Below are 26,178 nucleotides of genomic sequence, written 5' to 3'. Positions count from 1 at the left end.
GACCTACCTCATAGGAAGTTCTGATGAGTCTGAAGATGTCCACCTCAGGGTAAGGCTCCACGTCATCGCTGAGCAGGGAGTGCAGGTGAGGAATGGGAGGCAGCGTGCTGTCTTTGTTGGTCACACTGTCTAAATACCTGGAAGAAGAATGAATCAGAAGTTACGGGGAGTCTCATCTGGAATTCTCCCATTATAGTTGTCCACCCATTTTCTGCAAACTCTGCATTTGAAAACGAAAGACTAGAATTTCCTTAAGAACAAAATTAAATTCCCTTAACTTCTGAAGGAAAAGCATATGAAAATAAATCCTCAGCCACAGAGAGAAGTGAGCATAATGGGTATCATCAAGCCAATTAAGACTCATGAAACCAAGAAGACAGATGAGAGTACAGGGTTGTCGAGGAGCCTTAGTGCACTACCTTCCCAAAACGGTCATGGCCTCCCCGTCGTCCTTGCAGTTCAACAGTTTGTCCACATTTGCATCCAGCACAGCCAGCGCCAACTGGAATATCACCTTGATTCCTTCATAGAAGAAACAGTCAACAACCACAACTGCACTCTCAAAGGGCATCACGCTGAGAAAGAGTGTGAGGAACCAAGACAGGGAGATGGTGGAAATCACGCCCAGGTCCTGCATGCAGTCGTACAGCTGTGGGACGTAGTCTCGTGCCAGCTCCTCGAAGACACCCTGGTCCACCAGTGCCCCTGCAGCAGTGGACACAAAGGGCCCTGGGTGAACCACCTACACGTTCTTATTAATGCACCCAATCACATGGCTCGACTAAAACAATCCAGTTCACAACTGCACTGAGAGAGAACTCTGCTCCTTCTCTGACTGTTCTGCTGTTACTAGTTACTATGTTACTAGACCAAGGTGTCATCCAGTCCTCTCACTAGATCAGTTCTGGCTGCAGGTTTCCTTCCTGGCGTCTTCCTGCTCTGCTTTCCATGCCATAAAAAGCAATAATATGACAACTATGAAGGTTGTTAAGAAAGTTAGTTTACAAAGACTGCATGACATACAATCAGTTATTTTGTTAGCAACATAATGTTTGATTAGGCATGAAATGTGTATCTAACTAGCTCCATTTCTTGGCACATTCTTATTTTAAAAAATCAATTCATATGCATGGTCCCCACATATTGTTTTTTGAAATGGCTTTTTTAAGCTTTAAAGTATTCCAGCTGTATTCCACACAGTCAAGATTCCACACGTTCAAGTATTCCACACATTCAAGATCAATTTACTGACATTTCTGGAGAATATTTTCAATGAATTAAATTAGGGTGCAAAAGTTTAGACATAAAGACAGAACACAAGAGGGAAGCGTAAAGCATACCAGAAAAAAAAAAGGTAACACAAAGCTAGTCCTGCTAAAATGAATGTCTAACAAACACTTGAGGGGAGAATAAGAAATAATAGTAATAATTTGTTTAAATGCTCATAATCGTTGTTTGCTTTTGCAACAAAACCAGTTCTGAAAAATCCTTTAGAAACTTAGTTTAGGATAAACTGTTATAGCTCTCTTGTCCACTCCAGATAGCACCTCCCCCCCCCCTTTTTTTTTAATACTTCTGCTTTCCACAGATTCCATTCTCTTCATAAAATAATTTTTTTTGTCAGACCCTTTTCAGTTGATGGTTGGTGAGCTCGGTGCAGCTGTCACATGTCACAGAGTGACACCCATATCAAATGTTTTCTAAATGAATTTCTGCAGCAGTGACACAATGTATGTTCTCTTAACATGCAACGTGTGTTCAGTTTTCCACAGGGCTCCCGTGTGTACAATCCGTACCGACTGCAGCCCTCTCATTTCCACTTTGGAAAGCTGGAGTAGTCTGAAACTCTTTTGGCCAATGGTGACTGGGAGTGCTGTTCTAGCTGCTATCGTGGCTCTGGAAACATTTCCTTAACGAGATACGGGTTCCAGTGTTCACTACATCCCCACATACCAACAACTCTGGTGTTGTAGTAATCAGGCAGCATGCGCTCACACAAAGCCACCAGCAGCCAGAAAGCCTCCTCCTCCTTGGCATAAAGCAGCAGCACTGAGGTGACAATATTCATGGCCTAAAGGAATCAAAGCGATGTCATCACACACCTTTTAACAAACAGGCAATTGCTTAGCCTAAAGAAATTACTGAGTTAGTCTCACGGGCCAGCAACTTTTTTCTGTAAAAGGCCAGATACAAAATATTTAAAGGTGCTGCAAACTACACACACCTTTTGTTTACAACCTTCTAAAAAGGTAAAAAGCCTTGATCCTTGAGCCGGCCACTGCGAAAGGTCTTCAGGAACACCCACATCCACCAAGGACTGAGACAGGCAAACCCTCACTCAAAAACTTTGCCCAAAGTTTATTTGACAAAGCCTTTGACCTGCTACAATCTCAGTGTTTTAATACCTAATTCAGTGACGTAAATCCTTTTTAATCTATCATAATGGCTTCTATAACCAAGTACACAAGGCAGGAGGCTCTCCTCAGAGAACAATGAAGTCTTGTAAACTTAGCACTTCCCATTATTTCCATCTGGATAAGGAAGGCAGTGATAAGTACCAGGGACAAATTATAGAGTGACCTACTTTATTAAAAGATATTATCAGATAGCTCATAAGGATACTCAGGGATCAACTACTTTAATAGTCCTCGTAATTAAAAAGAGGAAGATCAAAAGATAAATGTGAACTCTATTATACCAGAAGTCAACTAACTCCTGTACTCTTTGATCTTCTAGAAACCAGTAATTGTTCATCAGACTTCTATATAAATGTCAAAAAAAGGGATTTTGGTCTAACAGGCTCTTTCTTGTAAGTCTTGCCCAGTATTTTCCCAAGTGAAATCATTACTAAAATTCCAGTTGAGAATTAACCAGCCGATTCTAGCACATGACACGATCATGCTCACGGTTAGTTCCTTCCTCATCCAGTCAAGATCAGTTTTTCTAAGAGTCTATTTTGCAATGGGCTCTGGACTAGGAATTGGGATCGGAAGTGGAGAACACAACGGTGACAAGTCTCACAGGGCTTAAATATTGGTGTCAAAGATAGAATGAAGATGTAAAGGTTAAGTAATTAATTTTTTGGTATATTTAAGTGCTATCAAAAAGATAAAATAATGCGGTACAGGGAGAGCTGGAGAGAGAGAGAGAGAGAGAGAGAGAGAGAGAGAGAGAGAGAGAGAGAGAGAAGGAATTTATCCTGCTTTAGCTTTTAGCTGGACGGACAGAGCAGGCCTCTCTGAATATGTGGCTTCTAAAACTAAAGCTCACATTGCTTGGAGCTTGGAACTTCCCCAGTCGTGGTATATGTTCTAGTGCAAGAGATAACCTTGGGTGGTATGTGGGCAACATTTTTTTTATAGTGAATTAAGCATTTACTTTAGTGTGTACTGCCATAATCATAGCATATAAAAGTTATATTGTCAAGAGCATTATTGTATAGAAGGAGCAAAGTAGGAGCACTGTGGAACCGAGAATGCAGAGGGAAAGGCCTGGGGCGCAGGCAGGCACCTTGTTACCCCAGGAAGGGAGCGGGGTGGACCGGAGAGTGACCAGAAGGGACTTTCCAAGGTCACCCAGCAGGGCAGTGGTGGGTCCAGAAAGGGCGCTCTCGGCCCTCGGCTCCTCTGCTCAGTGCACTGGTTCTCATCCAGGGAGATTTGGCTCCGCAGGGGAACCATGGCATTTGTCTAGAGACATTCTGGTTGTCATGACTGGGAGGTTCTACTGGAACGTAGTGGGCAGATGCTATTAAACAGGGATGCTTTTAAACATCCCACAAAGCACAGGACAGCCCCACACAAAGAATTATCCAGTCCACTAAGTCCGCAGTGCGAGGTCAACAAGCCCTGGTGGAATGATTGTTCTGTTACCCATAAAGCCTTTCTTCTTTCTATTTACTGGCAAATAATTTTCCTTGTTTTTTAGTATAGACCACCTGTGACATTTACCTGGCAGTACCCTATGTTAGGATTTCGAAAAGCATAAGCTGTTAAGACTCTCCTCAGAGCGGCAATGCCCATCTCGTTCTGGAAGGCTGGGTGCTCCGGGAGGGAGCGGTGTAAGTCCCTCTCGATCTCCTCAGTGGCGAGGTTGTACTTCCCCATGGACTTCTCCACCAGGTCCTCGTAGTACCCAGGGTGCGTGGCCTTCTCGTTGATGGCACCTGGGAGACATACCCAACAGACACAACATCAAAAAGTGGAAACCCTGTCCTTGGTCTGCAGCCTCAACTTACCCACCTGGACCACTTCACTTCCCGGACCACGCAAAGGACGATGAAATCCCACAGAGGATGAGCTGTGTTACAATCGCGGCTAGACGGGCACATTTACTTGTGGCCACCTTCCCTCTCTCAGCTCCATAGTAAGCCGGCTATTTAAAACCTCAGAAAGTGGAAGTTTGAACGCTGAAATCTGTATTCCGAGCAACTTTTCACAGACCATCCTGAGGAGCTGCTTATGAGCTGAGGAGGGAGGTAAGCAAAGCAAGCCTAGCTCAGGCCTCAGCACTCCCTTCAAATCTAGCCGCTTTGCTTTCATTTTATTGGGGGGGGGGGGGTGTCCTTAAGGTTACACTTCAAAAAGGTGATTCTGCCCCTCAAACCAAGTTTGAAAATTGTTTGCTAAAGTATAAGCTCTGAATGGCTTAAATAGCTGTATGAAGAGTATGAAGCCATATGAGAAGGAGGTAATAGACTATGGAAGGATTTTTAAAATTGCAGGGGTGGGGAGGGGACTCCTAGCAATGGTGAGCCGCTGCTGTCCATGGGAGCTCCTCAGGCGGTGGGCAGGTGGGCTGAGAATCACGGCTTGAAGACACTGCATGTTAGGATTCTTGAAGACAGAAAAACCCTGCACACAAATATCTAAATCTAATTACATATAAGTTATACTTTCTTGTAAGTTATATAATATTTTATGTAAGTTAGGTATTTATATATAAATTATATGGGAGTATAAATTATATATGCACATATATACATATAGTATAAAAATACATATACATATAAAATATATACATACACATAGATGTGTATGTGTGTGTGTGTGTGTGTGTGTGTGTGTGTGTATAAAATGCCAGGGTACACATTCATATTTCACTGTTTAGAAATCAGAGTCCCTGTGCTGGTCCAGTCTTTCTCCCCGATGGTCACCCAGAGAGCCAGTGCTGACCACTCACGTGCCCAGGAAAAGGCAGTCTGGCTGGCAGCCACTTATCATTGGTTTTTGCTCTGTTCTCCAGGGAGATTTGCAGGGATTCTTGCCATGTGGCCTGCATGTCCCTTCGGTGGGTACAGGGAGCCAAGTCCTGGGGCAGAGGCCCTCAGGGTCATGGGAAACATGTCAGGATCCAGGCAGGGCTCCCCTGCGAGGAGCTGGGCTCACCCCATGGGCAGTCTGGCCTCCATAGGAACCCCACTCCCCATGAACTGTCTGGAAATAGGGGCTCGGGTACCTATCCCAGAGAGGCAGCATACAGACCACTTCACCCTCTGGCTTCCCATAGCCCATCGTGGACATAGAAAACATTGGGTCTAATTCTAAATGTCTGCAACGGGGCTGTATGCTGCTGTACACTGTCTCCTGGTGTTCGTTTTGAGTTTCATTTCTATCTAAAAGGTGCTATAAATAACTTCTAATCTGAATAAGGAAGATGAAAATGGAATTTGTTGTTTACTCTGTGAGCGATCAGAATCATGTTGTCAAGGTGACCAGTTCACCAAACACAAGCAAGGCAGAGGACTGGACGGCAGGATGACATTGGGCTGCGTTTGCAATTGGAGATAAATTGACTCAAACCTGGGTTTCTAAATGAGGAGCTACGGCTGGTCTACTTAAGGAAAATGGAAAGCAAGGCATGCAAACCAGGAGAGAACAAACTAGTTTTACATGAAACTGATCAAGCCAATTACTTTTCAGGATTCTATCAGCCTACTTCTGAGATGTTAATACATCTCATTATGGGCAAATACCATTTATGTCTACTTTTAGAAACAATGACGAGGTTTCTTGGTGTGTTTTTTTTATTTAAGGCTTTTCTGTAACTCCGGAAACTATTTAATTTTAACGTCATTTTTTTAATGTAAGGTTTCAATACCAGCACTAGAGGCAGGCCATCTTAGGTTTAAATAAAAATATTCACGTACACATATTTCGAATGATTACATTTCAGGCCTCTCACCAAGTAGAGAAAGTGATTTATATATTAAAGACTGGTGACACCTGAAGGCATGCCCTGATGTTTGCGACAGACTGGGCTGGGAAGAAGGAGTGGGGGCTTGGCCTGCCGGACCTCTGGTTTCTGCCTCAGGGCTCAAAGGTTTGACCTGACAGGGTGCTGGTCGGGCATGAGCCTAGCTTGCGTGCCAGTGAAGGTGGGCACATCTTTCCCACATGTCCATGACGCGTCCCTTTCTACCCTTTATGGCATCTCCAGGTTGGGGCCTAAGTATTAGGTTGGCACAAAAACAACTGCAGTTTAAAAGGTTAAATTGCAAAAACCGCAATTCTGCACCAATCTAATATGATCCGGTTAGGCTTTTGGTCGCAGGGCAGACTGGTCTCTCCTCCATGTCTCTAGTGATGACCAGTGAATCCAGGTAGTAGCAAAAGTGAGGGACCAGGCTTTCTTGTTCCTCCCCCTTTCTCCCTCTCTCCACCCCAATGACTGCTATGACCATGTGCCAGCCACACTTCCACATTCTCAATGAAGTTGGCACCGCCGGGAAAGGAAAAAGGGACTCCAAACATCACAAAGAATTAAACTCTTTTCCCTCGGGTTCTCTTTTTCCCTAAATAGCATTCGTGAAAAAAAAAAAACACTATGAGGACGCGAAGGTGGTGGCTTTGATATTTCGGCCACTGAATATGTCTCCTGTACTTTTTATGGAGGGACTACAACGTGCTGGCGAGGAAAGGAGATATAGCTCTGAATTGGGGTTTGGTATCTGAAAGAGCCCCGAGGCATGATGTGGGGGTGAAGGGGAGCCCCAGGGTCCCGCCAGCTCCGGAACCAGCGCTCCCTCCCCAGCCCAGCCCTACCTGACAGCAGCAGCCACAGCTCGCCCCGCATGCTCTCTGGGATACCCTTCAACACAAGCTCCCGCGTCTTTTCTGTGCGATACATGCAGATCCCTTGCCCGTACTCAGCAAAGTGAATCTTCCAGGCTTGCTCTTTCAAAAACTCTTTGGCCTGAAAGGAATAATGACACGAGACTGCATCCCAAAGTATGCTGATGATGGAGAGGAGAAGTTCGATGGGAGGTCAGCACATTTCCCCCTGTGCATAGAGCAGCAAAGTTCTGGACAGAACTCAGAAGAACAAGGAACTCAGAGTTTCTGGAGTGTTCCCTAATCAGACCCATCCATCTATCACATCCTGTGGTTCTGTCATGAAGCTTTCTGGCCCTGACTCAGAATTCCACTTCCCTGACACAGTTCAGCAGAATGCAAATGATATTCTTGGCTTTATGTCTATAACTCCAAGTTAAAGTGGGTTCTGCTTTTTTTTTTTTTTTCTTCAAATGTTGCCTGGGAAATGATGTACTTATTTGTTGGTTGACTTAATAGTTAAACCAAGTCCAAAAAAAATGTCACCCGTGTCCTCTCTAACGCTTGTCTCCTTCCACGAGAAGCCACTCTGAAACCTAATGACATATTTAGACAAGATCTGGTTTACTTATAGGAAAATAACTATTGACCTAGATATGAGTCTACTTTTATTAAGGAATGTTTCAAACATGACTTTTCTAATATGGAGAGTTTTGGGGGAAGAGCAGGAGGCACCCACCAATTTCGGGTTGAATTCCTCAGGAGACCGCCGCCGGTACATGGTCATCAGGGTCTGCGTGGCTGTGGGGACGCTGTTGCCATTGAGGTTGAACTGACGCTCTCCGTCGGCATCGGAGCTCGTGCTTCTCTGGGGGCTGGAGGAAACGAGGCTGCTGGGCCGAGAATACACCTGCCGATGTAGAGAGGAACAAGACATTGGAAGGGTTTGGGCAGCAGCCAGCCCTTCAGCGTCCGCTACAGATAGCATGAGCGCTGTCATGTTCCCAAGATGTTTCTTGCTATGTGAAGAAACAGCAGGAGGGCAGCAAGCCAGCATTTTGGTAGGGGTTAGACAGGTGCGTGGGTCACAGGCCAAAGAGCTCAATCCTCAAAATAGGTTTCTGCCGTATTTTAGCTGCATGTTTGCAGCAAACTGGTTGGCCATTTGTCTCTCTCATTAGCATGCAGGCAAAGCATGGCATGGTTGAATCAGCTGCGTATGGGACCGCTTTCCTCACCTCTTGTCTAGGTTCTGGTGCCTCAAATGCTCATATAAGCTCATATAAGGCAGGCGGACAGGGACAGGGATGTTACTCATGGGGCCATCATCTTTACAATATGTTCTAGCTTCCAGTGACTTGCTCTGTTACTTGAGCTAGTCACACGTCTTCTGGGCTCCGGTGTCCCTGGATATTGGTCAAGGTATAATCCAACAGGGACACAGTACTCATTTAGTCATAATCAAATCATCAGGCTGATATTGTGTTTCAGGTCTGAGACTTTCGTGAGCTCTGTACCATTCCTATCAATGTCACTATATGGACCAGGGTCACTGGCCGTGTAACCAGGACAAATTACTTAATAATTCTTCAACTGTAAAATCAGAGGGTTGGATCGGATGATCCTATAAGGTTCTGTCCAGCATGAGATTTAAATGAGATATTGCTCTGGGCATCAGGGCAGGTGGTTTATCTTAGCACAGCTGCAAAGCTTGAAGCGCAAACAAAACGGGCAAGGAGGTGAACACTTCCGGCAGAGTAACAGGACCAACCAAAACACCCGCAGGTGTCGTCCACCGACCTCGTCGTCCGAACTGTTGTAGCTCCCTGCAAACTCTTTGTCCGAGTATATTTTGGAGGTCGTCTGTTGCAGGAAGTCAGAGATCCTCTGCACTAGAAAGTCTCTGTCTTTCAAATTGGCAAACAGGAAGGTCATCCTGTTCCTGGTGCTGATGGATAAAGGACTGGGGAGTACACTGGAGCTGTCTGCCTTCTCTACAATTGTCACCTGGAAAGAAACACGAAACAAGGAGCCTTACTTTCCAAGGGTTACCCACAGGAGCCGCTGAGCAGCACTAAAGACAGGTCACAGCACGTTTATGTTCTGTAGGAAGCACTCCTGTTTTACTGAGGCAAATTGAGATCCTTTGACTCTGTTCCAATCAAATAAAACAGCTCATAACAAATCAAACTGGAGCACACACCAGAAGCTAGAATCATCTTGCTAGTTTTTCTAAATCACTAGTTATAAGCTGGGAATGATTATGTCCCAAGAGACATCTGCCAGCATCTGGAGGTGTTTTTGGTTGTCACGAGTGGAGGGTACCACTGGCATCTCGTAGATACAGGCCCGGGATGCTGCTAGCCACCCTACAGTGCACAGGACAGCCTGCCCCCAACAAAGCCGCCCAAGACGTCGCCAGTGCCAAGGCTGAGAAGCCTTGTTTGTAAAGGAATTCCTTGATTTTCATTAAAATTTCACAGAGCCATAAAAGGGAGGACTCCTAGCTGCCACATTATCCGTAAGAGACAGAAAACAGCCCTGATACTGGTTCCTTTAACCAAGTTTAATGTCAGGATGGTTTTCAAAACACCAGCAATCTTTCAAATGTTTCATTTGGACCCTAGGGCTTTGCATTTTCACCTCCTTCCATTTCAACATTTTAAAGGATTGATTCTGAACAGACGTGATGTAAATAGCTTAACTGCAACCCTCTCTGCACTGGCGAACTGTGTGTGTGTGTGTGTGTGTGTGTGTGTGTGTGTGTGTGTGGTGAAGTGAGTCTACCACATCGGGAGAAAAGTACAAAAGGCAGACATCCATTTTAGCTTTGAACTGAAGACATATATTTGGTGGTTTGTAATAGGATTTTCATCAACTGGAAACTAGGATAAATGCATTAGAAATTTTTTCTTTAGTACATTAGGGAAAAAAACCCTCAAGGCAAGCCCTAGATAAATGGTTTCTTTGCAGTGGCTCTGACTACATAATTCAAGTTTCTTTTCCCCTCTTCATTTCTACTTGTAAGCAGTATAGACAGGCCCAACTTTAACCTCTTCCTCAGCATTTTCATGTGAAATGCATTTCCTTCAAACAGAACCTTAAAAATGTTCTCTCTCTCAAGGTTAAGAAACCTATTGGAGTTGCCTAAAAAGTTCGCGGGCCCAAGTGCAAAGTGCTGTGACTGGGCCATAAATGGACAAACTGCAGGACCCGACTTCTGGGGTCAGACTTTATAAATACATTTATTTAGATGTACTCTTTTAAAGGAATCCTCTGAGATACCTGGAGTTGCACAGAAAAGCTTTCTCTTTCCCTAATTAAAAAAACAAAAACAAACAAAAAACTAGAGAAACAAGACAATGACCCCTCCTTATCATAAAAAGAATTTTCTCATAACACTTAAGAAATGTGTTAAACAATGCTTAGTTTTAAAAGACTCATCAGCGCTCCCTTTCTCACCACAAATTTTTTTCTGATTCTTTTGACCATCCATCAGGTGTTGGGACCAAATAACAGATGCCAAAGGAATTAAAGGTTCAAGCTCTGTGCCTAAAACCCAGATAGCCACGTGGAGCTTGATAAAATCAAAGTGGAAAGTCCTTTATCTGACTGGATCACGAATCCAGGAACATCCAGAAAGCTACCACATAAAACATACACATGCTCACATGGTTACAAAGCCTTTTTCACTAACAGATTTCTAACCCATAAGCTCTGTACCACCAGGAAAGGGTAAGAGCTACATTCGAGTATTCTACAGTTTAATGAGACACATTTTCATTACCACTTTGGGTTATAAAATAGACTGGAATTTAATTAAACCTTGGAGTTTAATATGGAACATTTACAAGGTAATTTATGATTGGGAAAAAAAAGCCTTCATCTGGAATTTCTAATGAGGAACCTGATTAGTTCATTTTACCCTCCTGCTTAGCTGCCTCAGGAATTTCTTTAAAATCTATAGCAACAAGATTCTATGTAAACATTTAACATCTGTCAATTTGGTCTACCTTAACCCTATGTGTGAAATATATGTTAATAATCTCCAGTCAATATTTCAGTTTATTTATAAGAAAATTTAATAAAACAATTCCTAATCCGTCTAGTGCTAAAAATGGCCATTCCAAATAGGATTTAACATTCTCACGGAGGCCCCTGCTGATCAATCAGCTTAACTCAGTTCTGAAAGGTACCCAGTCCACAGAGAGACCACTTTCTACTCAAACAGATTCCAGAAGGAGGGTGGTTGGCTTTTCTGTCATTATCGTTACCTAAAGGTAATAAAAATTCCATTAAGTCCTCTCCTTTTTCCATTAGTCGGGGTGAGGGCACTACCATTAACGTATCTCAGAGATTCCTCAGGTGAAGGGAAGGGCACTGCTGTCTCACTGAGCATTTCTTGAAAGCTGCATCCTCCAATCAAAACATGCTTTATTTCTAAATGCTGCCACCATCTTGTCTCTGCTTTGATTCCCCCTGAAATAAGACTGTGTTATCTCTTCCTTACCACCTGTTAGGGAAACTAGCAAGCAGAAGATGAGCTGAGAGCATCAGTCACCATTCTCTCAATTCCCTTGGCTCTCACTATTGTATTGTAAATCGCACTAAAATGAGAACGGAGCTAGCTGGACCCAAAACCTTGGCAGGTGATGACCAGGGGAGCAGATGTCCTGGAAGTGCTTCCAGCCCTTCTCTGCTCATTTTCCTCTGGATAAACAGAGTGAGGACTTGCTCAGACACATGAACAGCACACACACGGTACAGTCTCTACCCCAGAATGGGTCTCCTTAGCTGTTCCAGGTAAGTTTGCTTTTACTACATTCAGGTAGTACTTGACAAAGGATATGCAGTTAGCAACCATTTATGGCAAAGAAGCTACATTTGCTGGAAACGTTAGGCAACCCATTTCAGAGCTAAATGTAAGGAATGTTGAGTAATTACCCATCTCAGAAGTCACCACCAACAAAATAGCCTGGTCTCAAAAAGGGTTATAATACCAGTTAGCTCATCCTATAGGAGGAGAACTAGATTGATCAATTGCCTAACATTTTGCATTCTTCTAGGAATTCATAATTTATAGTTAAAAGAAAATTATATATATAATTGGGAGAAAACTAAAAACGATGCAACGGTCCAACCATAGGTAACTGAATAAATATAGTCTATATATCCTCTTATGGAAAAATTTGCAGTCATTAAAAGTTACATTGGAAAAGAATACTTAACGATATGGGGAAAAGTTTAATATATATTCACTGTTAAAGGAAATAAGCAAAAAATAAAAATTCCCTATGTTTTATATCTAAATAATATCAGTGATTATATACAACGCAAATTATTGGAGTAGCCTGGTAAATGGTACAGCAGAAAGTTAACAGCGGTTTTCTTTAAATGGTGGGCCTACGGGTGAATTTTGTTTTCTTTTTATTTGTTCTCCTACAAATTTTCTGTGATAGTGATGCATTATTCTTTAAAAAAAAGAAAAAAGAACAAAACAAAGAACATTTGCTTACATAAATGATTTTTTTTTTTTTTAAAGAAAAGGCAGAAGGAAACTTGAATCATTTACTACAGGGAATCTACCAAAGGGTCAATCTTAATAACCAAAGCTTCTAACCACCTTCATTCTCTTCTAGAAAAGGAGCAGGATAGGTTGAAAGCTTCCAGGTTAGAACTGACAGCCCCTGATATCCTACCCTGGGGTTCCTTCTCAACCCCAAACCTCTGCACAGGGCAAAACCACTGTGAAGATCTGATAGAAACCTCCCCCCTCCGCCCCCCGCATTACAACAGGAATGTTTCTTAGTCTTTATCATGCATGGGAATCATTCTGGGACTTTATCAAAATACAGATTCCAAAACTTGCAGAGATTCAGACTCAGCAGATCTGGGGTGGGCTCTGGAATCTGCCACGGTGGCCAGCAGTCCCGGGGCAGGAAATCGGAGGACCAGATCTGAAAAACACTTGGCTTTCTGATTCACAACCTAGACCGTCTCCTTTAAACCAAGCTGCTCTTAGGCTGTGAGCCAGGGGTAATAACTACATTTTCTGGTTTCTGTATTTGATGCTTTGATGTTTAGGGGGCCTTTGACATCTCTGACCCTGGTAGGACCACCTCTCTAGAGTTAGCGAACTCCTGGAGATAGTAAAGGACTCCCCCAGGCAGTAGGCCTTTCATATGCAAACCAACCCTTATCTATCTCACACTCAAGGCCATTATTCACCTGCCCTAATCACCCTAGGGCCGGATACCAGATAACTAGGGACAGCCTTATACCCCAGAGCCCCTTGAAATTATTCAAGGTAGCCAATATTAAGCCTGCTTACCCTGCCCCAGCAGTTCCTTCTCTGGGAAGCCACAATAAGGACTCTCACCACGACTTCCCTTGCTCTGTCTGCCTGCTGACTGACCCTGTTGCTTGCTCATGTGGCCCCCAGGACTCCTCCCAGTGGGATCTGTGAGCAGAACAATCTGTCTTTTCAATGGTAGTCATCTCCTGACCTGTTGACCTCACCATGCCTGGATAATAATAAAATCTCCACTGTAAAACACTAGGCTGCCTGTGGAAAAGCTCACACAGGTCCCACAGTCACCTAGACCAATGGCAACACACGAAAGGGTGGCAGGAGCCACCAAAGAATTATGAACATCCATTTATGGTTAAAAGCCAGCCAACTGCTGGTAAAAAAAATTAAAAAAAATAAAAAATAAAAAATCCTGGTTCACAAAGAAAAGTGTTACAAATGAAACTCTTAAAATAATCGTTTCCACTTGGCTCTTACCTCCCGGAGTGGGATAATGAGGCTACACAAGTTCTCTTCCTTGCTGGTAAAGCAGATGTAATTGGTGGACACAAACATTTGCCCCAAAATGTGCATTTTGTTAAATGGAGTCCAGAGGGTGCAATCTGTGTGGCCGTCTAATTTTTCATCTTTGGGCAGCCGGAAAAGTGCGCGGTACCTCTCACTCTTTGCCCTGGCATCAAGATCGCTGGAAGGCAAGAATAGTAACTTACCTCATGCAAAAGAAATGTTCCAATACCTTCTAAATGATGCAGCAATGGAGGTTCCCCAGCCCATCTTTCCCCTCCTTGATCTTGCTAGACTTATCCCTACCTCCTTGGCTTTCTACTGGAGCTAATGCCAACCTGTGACCCAAAAGCATAACGAAATGATTGTAATGTAGTTAGGTACTTTGTGTAGTCATTGGATAATCAACATCTGCGAATGTTCATAAATCTTAGGGAAACTAGGTCTGAACAGGAAGTTCATTCTTTTCCTAAAGGAGCACAATAATTTCTAAAGCGATTATTACATTTACACTTATCCAGAGCCACTTTGGGGGACCATATCTTTTAAGAAAGACCTAATGAGAATGAAAACAAGCCTCATGAGTCTGCTGGCTATCACTGTCCACCCGAAACAGACAAGAAATTACCTGAAATGCGGGAACAACCCACCTCTTAGATAACTGGTTCCCAACCTTAGTTGGGTCCTCTGTGGATACAATCTTTTCCTTGATGACTTCCTTTTTTCCTGTTCATCATATAGGTTGTTAAAACCTCTCCCCTCAAGCTCTACCTAAGCTTAACCCCTTGATGGTCTAGTTTCTGGCTTCACGGAGCAGAAAGAGGCTAAGAAGCAGGACTCCTTCCAATTCCCTCTCAATCTCCAAAATTACCTCCACCCTCACCACTCTTACTTCCTTTCCCTGCTTCAAAGGCAGAGATCTCAACACACATAAGCATCGTCTTCCATGACCTATCAGATGTCACTTTTAAAATTATTTGTTTTCTTATAGCTTTCTCTCTATGTTCTCTCCTGTCCCTCGCCTACCTTCATCGACAAACTCTTCCCATCGTATCCTATGTTCAAATCTTCTCCATTCTAAAAGGAGCAATCCCCTTCTTTTACCATGGAATCTCTTGGGAAAGCAGTCAATACCTGCCTAATTCCCTTCCTTGCCTGTCATTTGCTATATCATCCACTGCAGTAACCCATTCATCCTCCACCACTCCATTGAAAAATGTCTCAAATCACCAAACACATCTTCACTGCGGTTACCTGTTGTCAGGTTCCAACTACCAGTTGTACGCCAGCGAGTTCCAATTCCGTGTGTGTTACTGATCTGATCTCCAACTAACTGCCCTGTACCCAACTCAACTCGACATGATCAAAACTGAGCTCTCACATCCCTGGACAGGCTCATCCCCCTCTCACTCTCCATCTCAGTGTAGGGCAAGCCCATGCATACAGTCACGCAGTGGAGCATCCCGGTTCTCTCCCCCTCTGGCTCTACTCCCATCTTCCAGGCTTCTTGGCAGCCTCTCGCCACTCTGTGCCCCGTCACCTTCCAGATGTGTGATGGATTTCCTTCCCTCTGTGCTTTTCCTTTGTGCTTCCCCCATCATGTTATTCCCTCTACCTGGAACAGCCATTCTGCTGACTCTGCAAGGGTAACTTCTATTAACACTACCCCTGAGAGTCCGGCTCCAAGCAGCCTCCACTGAGAGGCCTTTCCAACCCTCAGTCCCATCTCCCCTTGCGTGTGCCTGTGGCCCTCTGCTCACAGACTCAGAAGGGCTCCCATCACACTGTACCCCTCCCTTTCCTGTGCAGTGAGTACCTCGGGCAGTCATACCCAGAACCCTTGAAGCTGTTCAGAAAATGTTAAATTTCGTAAACGAATAGATGGGTTTCTCATCTCTAAAATCTGTCAAACTCAGCCTCTGTCACCTACCGTTTCAGAGCAGACACTTTTTTAGGCGACTTCTTCTTCAGTTTGGGCAGGGATCGATCTTGTTCAAATCCCTCATTGTCCAGGAGCTGCCTCATGGCTATATTGGCCAGCTGCTCCATGAGCTTGAAGGTCTCGTTGATGTTGAGAAATACGGAGAAGAAATGTTCACTGGACCGTGTGCTCACTTTGATCACGTCAGGCAGAAGCAGCGTGGCATTCTTCTCGAGCTGAGTGATGTCCACCCACCGGATTACAAGCTTGGCTGAGCACAGGGAACAAGGCTGGGTCAATACCTGGCTCCTTACAATCCCTTCAAGATACTGCAATCACACCCCCCAGCCCTCACTGGCGCGGAACTCCTCTGACTTTGTGTGTTCATATTTATTATAGTTTTGTTTGTTAGTTATGAGAGCCAAATTCAGGCCACATCAATCCTGAGTTCATTAATTATTAGGGACTTAAGTCCGTGTCTACTAAATTAATGATACCTTTGGTGAATCTTTATTTCTTAATGACAATTTTTTTTAACAAATATTGAACTGAAAATAATCAAATTCACCTGTTAAACAGTTAAAAGACAGTGTTGACCCAGTTATAACTACAGATTTATTCTTGGTATTTTGATGTGGTTTATGAGTTCAGGGCAAACTTCAGTAGACTTCCCAAAGCTTCCCTCTGAGATTCTAGACAACTTACCTTCCCTTCCCATAAGGAAAGAATAAAAGCAAAGGTGATTAATACTGAGGTACATCCAACCCTGACGGGGGACCTTGCCCTTCCAGTAGCTACAAGAGTAATAGTTGACGAGTTTCTCTTCCTCGGGCATCCCAAACAGCCTATGGAACTTAACAATGGCTTCTTTAAACTTCTCTGTGTCATCGTCTTCCTTCACATCGTTGATTTTGTTATACTCTGCAATGACGCCCTAAGCAGGAGGAAACACAAAGCACACCACTGGTGTTACTATGACGAGAGCTGTGTTTGTTCTGCAGGCTATACATATAGAAAGGAAAAAAATAATAATCTCTAAGGGTAGAATTTTTTTAAAAAACAATGAATTCTTTTCACAGGCAACCCCTAAATTCTAAGCTACTTACCACATAGCATTTGTGTACAAAAAGATTTTTAAGTAACAATATAGATTTTATTATTATCTATATATTGGAGCTAATCCTTTTATTAAATTCACTTAAAGCCCACCATTTTATTTTATAAATGAGGAAACATAAAGATTTTTCTAGTTCTGCTTTTCCTAGCTTATTATGATACAGTCATCCCAAAGGTCAATTTCTGCCTTTCTCAAAAATCAACAATCACGAATAGACAAGGAAGGAAAGACCAGAATGCATGTCACTGACACTTGGCCACAAACCCTGTCTCAAGGGCCATGAATAACATCAGGGAACCCAGAGAAAAGGAACAAGCAACCATTTGAACAGAAAAAGGGCAAATATGAGAGCAAAAATTATATCAGACACACAATTTTTGGTCAGTTGGACAAAAAATGAAATATTTGCACAGCAAGTGACTAGCTTAATCTACTGTTTAATCATTTTAGTAGCATGAGAGGCTGTTTCATTGTTATTCAATGCCTCCATAATTCCCTGAACACTGCCTTCTCTTGATGGAAAGTGCTCCCTTGAATCCCACCTTTGACTTTGTAATCATCAAATCTCCCTCACCTCATCTTCATTTCTTCTGATCTCAAGGTAGCACTGGAATAGCATGAGCTTTCGAGCATGAAAATTTTGGCATCAGGTCCCAACCGTGTCACTGTATCGCTCTGCAAAGTTGGGCAATCTCTTAGATTCTCTTTGATGTGACTGAACCCTCCATACTCAAGGATAGAAAATTGCAACTGCCTCATCCCCAGAATTCCTGCCTTTGTGCAATTATGCTTCTAGTATGTCCTGGATGCTTCCTATAAATTTATCTTCCAAAGACTAATTTTGACTCTAAGACTCTCATTATGAGAAGCCTGAGTGGTTCTCTACTACTACCAGTATAAAATCCAAAATTCTAGACCATGTACTTTTTAGATCCACTATAGTAGACTCTTACCTAACGTCAGAAGAAGGAGAATATTAGAAGAGAGCAATGTATAACAAACCAAATGATACCCATAAGTTTTAAGTGGAAAAACATTGAGTTCAGACGATGCCATTTACAGATCTCCTAAACACCACATTCTAGAATGCTCATTTAAAATTTAAAAGGAAAACATTTTTAAATATGAAAGGATTTATGAGGATATAGATCCATCACTCAGACAGTCTGGGGCCTAATACACTCATATCAACAGACCAAACCTTCCCAACTAGTTTCGATAGTAAGGGTAATGTCCCTTATAATAATCCCTCTCAACATGCCCACACTTAAGAAAAAGAAGGGCTCAGAATATGGAATCTCTCCTTAGTTTGCTGTAACTTTCTTCTTAGTTTGCTGTAAATTTTTAGCCAGGTGAGCCGGATGATGGAACAAAGGGATGGAATAGCTCCTTCCTATATGTTCTACAGGTTCCACATAATATAAAATAGGTCACCTGGTTCTAGGCAACAGCTCCACATAACTTTGGAAAAATTCCTACAATCCAAATATGCAAGGGATACTGACAGGTAATTCACAAAAACAGGAAAATGAACTTAGCAAACATGAAAAAATGTTCAACCTCACAATCAATCAGAGACAGAAAATTAAAACAGTAAGACATCAGCTTTGACCTGTTCAATTTGAAAAACCACTTAAATAACTATAATGCTGAAAGTAAGCAATGGTGTCACAGCATAGGCATTCCAATACAATGACAGTATCTACTAAGGTCCATTAAAAATGTTTAAACTACTTAATCCATTAACCAACATTTTGTAATCTATCCCAAAGGGAAAAAGCAAAAAGTATAGGGAGTTATATGAACAAAAGTGTTCACTGTATTATTGCTTGTGCCTGACCCCCACTAGTCTAGAAACTAATGAGACATCTAGAGAGAGGAACGTTAAAGTCAATTATGAAATAGTGTTCAGTTATTAAAATAACAAAATTATATATAATACATAGTACATACTGGTCAAAGAAAAAAGACATGATACAAACTTATATGTACAGTAAGATTATTATGATAAAATACATATTAGAAATCTAGAAAGAAATATACAAAATATTATCTATGGTGTTTGAATTATGGCTGCCGCTGTAGTTAATTATTACATTTATAATTTATAAAAGTCAATTAGATCTCAAAACAAATAAATTTATTGGTTCTCTTAATTATTGGACAATCCGTGAATGCTTAAACTATTCATTTGCACATGAATGTCATTCACACATAATTGCATTAATAATAGCAACTCCTTCCTCATAACTGGTTTCAGGGGAATTTAATCTGACACTTTTGGTGTAATGAAAATTATGAAAAGAATGGCTATTTGACATAATTGGTCCTTGTTTTGTTTTCTTTTTCTTTTTCCTCCTGGCTGGTGTCACTTCTAAGCTTCAGTATCTTCCTACAGCTCTTTATGTGTACCTGTTTCCCTAAGACGATAGCAGGAAAAGGTAACCGAGAACCTCAGTAGTGGCCCCTGGATAGAGAAGATGCTTCCTGTCTGTGCTTCCCACACCAATGGCCCTTCCACTCCGCCCCTCTGACATGATCCAATTAGGAATCCTGACTCACTCCATTTACTTTACTTCCCAGAAATTTAGATACATGACTTAGAAACAAAATGAAGATGTTATAAAATCCGATTGGTTTTATCAACAAAACAACTCTCAATTATTCTAGAATAATGTGCGTGTGTGTGTGTGTGTGTGTGTGTGTGTGTGTGTGTGTGTGTGTCTGGGGGCTGCCATTTCCTCTTAGCTTCACACTGATCCTTTGCCATGTCTCCCCCTCTCACTTTTATCCTCTTTACTACTCTTATAACCTCTTTATTAAGGATGGAGAAGAAATTTAAATCACCAATCTTGAAGCAGTGATAAAATATTCATTTTGAGGGGTTAAAGGTGGCAGTAAGGAAGCACATTATTATATGTGCTCCTGTTCTTCTCAGTCCTAACTAATTTTCTTGCGGTCCAGTTAAAATTCAACTCTCTCCTTCAAAAAACATCAGACTCTAGAGAACAATGAGATTCCATCTGTATTCATTCCCTTCTTTTTCTGAATATGAAATTACTACATGTTCATGTAAAGGTTTAGTAAAGTAAAAATAAAATACAATAAAATAAAAATTGACCATTCTGTAGAATTTGAATGCGAAGCATGTCAGATAACTTCGTAGAATTCCTTCATCATGTAGGTATAAAGAAAGGCTTTCTTATTGTGACTAAAACTCCAGATGTTATAATAGAAAAAATTGCTAACTTTGAATAAAAAATTTAAACTTTGCATGGCAAAAACTATCATGAGCAAAGTCAAAAGACAAATGACAAATGAGAGAAAATAACCACAACATGTAACACTGATAAAGGGCTAATGACCTTTACATAAAAAGAACTTTTAAAAGTTAAAGAAAAATAGGACCAAAAGTCCCATAGAAAAATAGGTAAAAAGATAGGAGCCAACAGTCAATAAACAGTGATACAAAAGTGGTCCTTGAACATATGAAAAGATGTTCAATTTCACTCATAACACTAAAGACAACACTAAAATATTTCTCTCCCACCAGATTGGCAAAAACTCAACAGTTTGATAATCCACCTTGTTGGTGAAGAATAACGACACATGCATTTACCATTTGGCCTGAAAATCCCACTTCTACCAGTTTATCATAAAGATACCTCCCCCTGAAATACAAATATATTAGAAAATGCTTAAATGTCCAAGCATAGGAGAATGGCTGAATTATCTATGGTGCATACACACATAATATGCAGCTTAAAACAAATAAAGAACTAAATGCAACCCGGTGTCCTGGATTGGCCCATGGAATAAAAGAGAACGTGAAGTGCAAACACTGCTACAATCTAAATAAAGTCTGTAGTTTAGTTAACAATATCGTGTCAATGATAGTTTCTTAGTACTGATAAATGTACCACGTTTATATAAGATGTTAACAACTAGGGAAGCTGAGTGTAGGGTCTACGAGAATTTTTTGCTCTGTCTTTGTAGTTCTTCTGTAAATCTAAAAATCATTTCAAAATAAAAAAAAAACCAGAACTATTAAAATTAAACAACAAGAACAACACATGGACAATCTCTATGAACTTATATGGAGTGTTATCCAGCACTTCCGTGAAAAATGCACATGCAAAGAAGTATATATACCTGAGGCCTCATGTGCAAGAATTAAAGAGAAATCAGAAAAGTACACATATCTGCCTATTTTTACAACTTTTCTGTAAGTTTCACACTATTGCCAATTTAAACATTTAACAACAAAACAAAACAAGACCTCCTCTACCTGTATTTTTCCTCTCACAAACGTGGTGATATCGTTCTCATTTTCAAAGATGGAGAGTGTCTGCAGTAGATTCTGCTCAAGCCATTCCCAGTGTTCAGTGATTTCTTTTCTGGAACCACCTGTACAAATGTAAAAATAAAAATAAAATAAATGTCAGCATTTAAAAGAGACCTAAAAAACGAGGCACATGTCATCTGTATTCATGCCACTAAAACAGAATTGTTTCAACAGTGCTGCTTTTAAATGCTTTCTCTCCTCCAGAAGAGACACACAGAAGACACCTAAAGAAGTGGAAACCCAAGAACAAGGACAGGAAGTCCTCACTTATGTCTTCGATAGGTTCTTGGCCTTCAAGCTGAATGATGTATAACGAAACCAGTTCTACCATAGGCTAATGGATACGAACAAGAGTTAAGCGCCTATAGCACCTCATCGACGTTCATCGACATTTTAACGAAACGATGTTATTCAAGGAGCTGCTGTACTGTGTTACAGTCAAGTCCGATGAGGTGAATTCAGAAACTTTTAGGCCACTTTCAGAATACAAGGCAGCAACATTTCTCCCATTCACTTTTCTGGATTGGGAGTTTAGCACTGCCCCTCTCTTTCCTTCCTTCTAGAACCTGCACCTCACAGGGTAATGGAGATCTGGTTAGAATACTAGGTTACAGTTGTTAAGTTGCAACAATAGGAAAGCTTCGGTATGCCACTGGAGATCTGATGTAACCACTTCTTATAATAGGCAAAGAAATGATCCTCACTCACTTCAATTATGAATGAGATGTGAAAATGGACTATCGCTCGGGAATAGCCGCCTGGCTCTCAGGAGCACAGTTGCCTTGAAATGTAATGGGATGAGGTCATCCTCACAGCTGCCGACCAAATCACTACACTTGGCCGGTCAGAAAGAAGCGCAGGTCAACTCACTTGGCAACCTCCAATGGAAACAACCCCAGCCTTGTAGCGTATGGAACCGGCACTGCTCCTACTCACAACCTCAGGGCATAACGGACATGTGGTCAGATGAGGTGTCACAGACTCTGGAGTAAATTCCCTTCCCTTTTTGTCCTGCTCTGGGATTGTTAATGGCAGAAACACAGTCTTATAAATCATCCCAATATGATAGATGTAAGTTGTATAGATACCACGTATCGTATTATAGATATGTATAACATATATATATATATATATATAAATTATATGCACTACTCATTCCAGAGTTACAGAATGATTTTTTGATTTCACTGATTCACCCTTCAGGCCTCTCCTTAGATTTCCAAGTTATCTTTTCATTGATTTCTTTACAATGTCTTTTCTCTGTTCTTTGTCGCCAATAATTCAATATATTTCAGAATCTGACTCTGATTCCTGACAAAGAAAGGTGGGAGACAAATGTTTCTACAAATGATACTCACAACTGTGGGAGCAGAACTAAAATCTCTTAGAGAATGAGTTAGGCTTGAGGGGTTTTAGACCGTGTGAGGGGAGGCAAAACCAAAACCAACCCAAGTTTATTCTCTTTTACTTCAAGCCCGAACACCAAAATTGCCTACATGGAATGCTTGTGTAGAGGATGAAAAGCAAATTTCTGAGTGGAGAGGCAGCCCTATGAAAATGCTAAAAAATAGTAGATGGTCTGTAGCATTTTCTGGGCATTTTTTATGGCTCACTCACTTGGGGTCACAGCCACCTACATGTAAAAGCAATCGATGACTCTGTATTACGATGTCATGGCAAGAGCTAGAACTCCAGATAACTAGCCCCCCTCCCTCTCTGCTGCCAGCCAGTTGGGTGACTTTAGACAATTTGCTTCATCTCTCTCTGTCTCAAGTTCTTTACACATAAAATGGAGACAAATGAAAAACAAAACAAAACCATTACCCATCTCAGAGCAATGTGGCAAAAATTACAAGGATTAATGTCTACAGATACCCTTTGGAAAGTAGAAAACACTTTTCAGATGCAAAGCACAATGCCATATTTAGGGAATGAGCCATTCTGGAGTTTGCCAGAGAGCTTTAAAACATTTTAGACTCAAAATTTTAAAATAATCATTGGGAAAATTTTGTTTACAGATAAGGAAGAGTGCTGTATGGTTTTACACTTTTTTGATGACTATTTTAAATTTAAACAGTTTAAGAAACATACTGCAGCCTTCCTTGTGTGTAAACAGGTCACCACCATCAACAGCTGTGACTGGCTGTGATGTACAGACAGAGCCCTGTCCAGAGTAAATGCCAGCCATGCACCCTCCACGCCGCCACACCATCTGTGTTTCTTCACATGGATGAAGGCACTGTCACATGTATGCTCCTTAGGACAGAGGCACTCTTGGGGACCCACGGGATGGCTGCACTTCTGCAGACCCATCGGGCACAATTCCCAGCCTCTGATTTTGCCTCCCCTCCACCCTTGCCTATGGTGACCACAGATGTGCCTTCCGGAGGCTGGTTTTCACATGAGCCCTTGGCTCAGCCAGGCATCTCACCATGCTCTGCCCTTTACCAGGAAGTCACACTGCATACTTGACTTTAGAGTCCCTGTTCCACTGGTCATGGAATCCAACCACAGTTCAACCTCCCTAGACGGAAAAGCCCATCAGCTACAAGACCTGGGGTAGACATATGCCTTCAGCTGTGCACATGTTGCCTTCAGTTTTCTTTATGCACATATAAGTACACCCCCCCACACACACACACACATACACACATCCAGGGTAGAAAGGGTATATATATGCATGCGAGCATTCATTCAACAAACATTTACCCATACCTTCACTTTTCATGGTATTAGAGGAAGGTTGACATGACTGATCTCCATCTTCATGCAGCCATCTGAGCACTGTTATACTGAAGTTTAGGTTTACTATCCACACTGTTTCCCCGCCTACTGCCTTCTCTGTGGCCCTAGGACCTCCTGCTCTCCACCCTGTCCTACTGTCCATCATTTCCATTAGCTCCACCTTCCCCCTCCCAATACCATTTGTACCACTGGTTCTCCTCCCTACTCGCTGCCTGGGAAGTAAGTCCCCCCATTTCTGTCTTCCATGACCATCACTGGTCTCCCCTCCTACTGTAGTTGTGTGTGCTGTTCCTCTTCTGTCCTCCATCTCCTGTTGCTTCTCCCACACCTGTCAGTGTCACATGAAAAGGCTGGTTTTTAGCATTTTCACCAATCACTCACTGCCCCCATGTGTAGGAGAGGAGCTGGGAGTGCAAATCTCAGTATCTTCAGCTCTGCAACTCTTTCAGCTTTCTCAGTGCTCTGGGCCTGCGGCTGGGCTACAAAAAAGGTTTCGGAGGTAGAACTCTTCTGGTTATATCCACACCTACGATTCCAAAGTTCTAGAAGGCTGGCTTCTAGACAAGGAGGAACTTTGTGTTCCATTCTATGCAACCATATACTATTTGAGGAAAGACACAAATGTCAGCAGCCAATGGCAGTTTTAAGAATTAACTATGGATTCCTATCTATACCCAACAGATAATTCCAGGGCGAGTAATGAAAATGTGCCTTTTACAATTATATTTACTGCACAAATGCACCATACTTTCTGCACACTTCTCTCAATGCACAAAGAGTAAATGAGGACATGCATTCATGGCTCCAGGCTCTGGGTTCTAGAAGTAGGAGGACACCCATAAGGCATAGCTGGGTTCATCCCCCAGCAGATGAGACAAATTCCAAAGATGTCAATTTAGTAAAAACTATTTCTAAAAGCAGGTGTCCACTTCTGTCCACTTTTGACCCCAGAACAAACAAGCGGTCCAGGTCACCTCTCAGGGATCATGGAGCCAATGTCCCGTGAACAGTTTTAGAGCAACTGTCGCTTTTGCCAGACCACGCTTTGCAGACCAACGAAGACTCCAAAGGAAACATGTTGGAATCCTAGCTCTTCCTTCTAAATGGCTCTTTCATTTCTCAAGAAAATAAGTACGAGTGCTGCAATATCTCGGATCTCGGAGCTCTTCTTTTGTTACTGCTTCAAGTGAGATAACGTGAAGCTCCTTTGCCCTCACTCTGACCCGTAGTTTGAGCAAAATGTGTTGGACGCTCAGAAGAGAAGGGAAGGGTTTGGCTGTCGACTTTCTGGAAAGGCCTCATTTACAGAGATGCAGTGGGAAAAACAAGCTGACCCAACTGTGCAATCGGCTGGAACAACAAAGAAAGCTGGTGTCATGTATGAGAATACTTCAGGAAGTCTAAGTGAAGGCATCTGATGAGGGAGGTCAAAACCAGATCAACCCTTGCTGGGCTTAAGGTAGTTAGAAATTAATTTTGTAAAAAGAGAATCCAAATACCATTCAAAGTGGGCTTTTTAAAAAAGCCGTAGGCCCTGTGCTTTTATCTGGGCAATTTCAACATTATCTATGATGATGAAAAATACTAAATCATCCTCGTCTAATTCGTCATCTAGTTTGAAATGTATCTTAAAGCACACGCAGTCTACTTGAAATAAAAAGGAAGAAGCATTGAGATGGACCCACAAATTGATTCCATCATAGCCGGCCTCTGAGGTTTAAGAACAAAGGCTTCAGTCCCCACTGATAGATACTCAGTGCATATCTCTTTGTGATACATGATTAAGAATACAATTTGGTTCTGAGACTTCAGCACTAAATTCCAGGATAATTTAGATGGTAAATTCTCACTGATCAAGAATGTGTGTATGCACATGTGTAGGTATATAGTTGTGTGTGTCTATTTGTGCAAATAGGAAACCATTCATGACACAGCAGGAAACAAAATAGAGCAAAGCCTACCCATTAAATCTCCTATGAATTAAAAAGCAACCAAGCTAGCATTTTCAGACACCAGGATAGGCTGGATCCCAGAGCTGATCCAGTTCTCAAATGAATAGCCTGAATGAACAGCCCTGAGAGCTACCTAAAAAGGGAACCAAAGGAAGGAATCAGCTATTTTATGGCTTTAACCAAACAAAACTTTAGTCACAAAGGTGATAATTTTGAAATTTAAATACCAAAT

At 42.0% G+C, this 26,178-nt stretch overlaps 1 protein-coding gene across 1 annotated transcript in view; it reads right to left on the bottom strand.

Moving 5' to 3' along the window:
- Positions 1–26,178, bottom strand: part of TBC1D9 (TBC1 domain family member 9) — an 85,686-nt gene that overhangs the window by 16,873 nt on the left and 42,635 nt on the right. The window contains exons 3-13 of the mRNA XM_019730800.3: positions 21,193–21,311; positions 16,493–16,721; positions 15,797–16,058; positions 13,840–14,047; positions 8,853–9,059; positions 7,792–7,962; positions 7,044–7,194; positions 3,951–4,165; positions 1,954–2,071; positions 420–705; positions 8–137 (exon numbers count right to left, since the gene is read on the bottom strand). Of these exons, the coding sequence (XP_019586359.3) occupies positions 8–137; positions 420–705; positions 1,954–2,071; positions 3,951–4,165; positions 7,044–7,194; positions 7,792–7,962; positions 8,853–9,059; positions 13,840–14,047; positions 15,797–16,058; positions 16,493–16,721; positions 21,193–21,311 (2,096 nt within the window). The remainder of the gene's footprint in view (positions 1–7; positions 138–419; positions 706–1,953; positions 2,072–3,950; positions 4,166–7,043; positions 7,195–7,791; positions 7,963–8,852; positions 9,060–13,839; positions 14,048–15,796; positions 16,059–16,492; positions 16,722–21,192; positions 21,312–26,178) is intronic.

The sequence above is a fragment of the Rhinolophus sinicus genome, chromosome 15 (genome assembly GCF_057876585.1).
Source record: "Rhinolophus sinicus isolate RSI-liver-muscle chromosome 15, RSI-T2T, whole genome shotgun sequence".
Lineage (NCBI taxonomy): Eukaryota > Metazoa > Chordata > Mammalia > Chiroptera > Rhinolophidae > Rhinolophus > Rhinolophus sinicus.
This window is presented reverse-complemented; position numbering and strand designations above follow the sequence as displayed.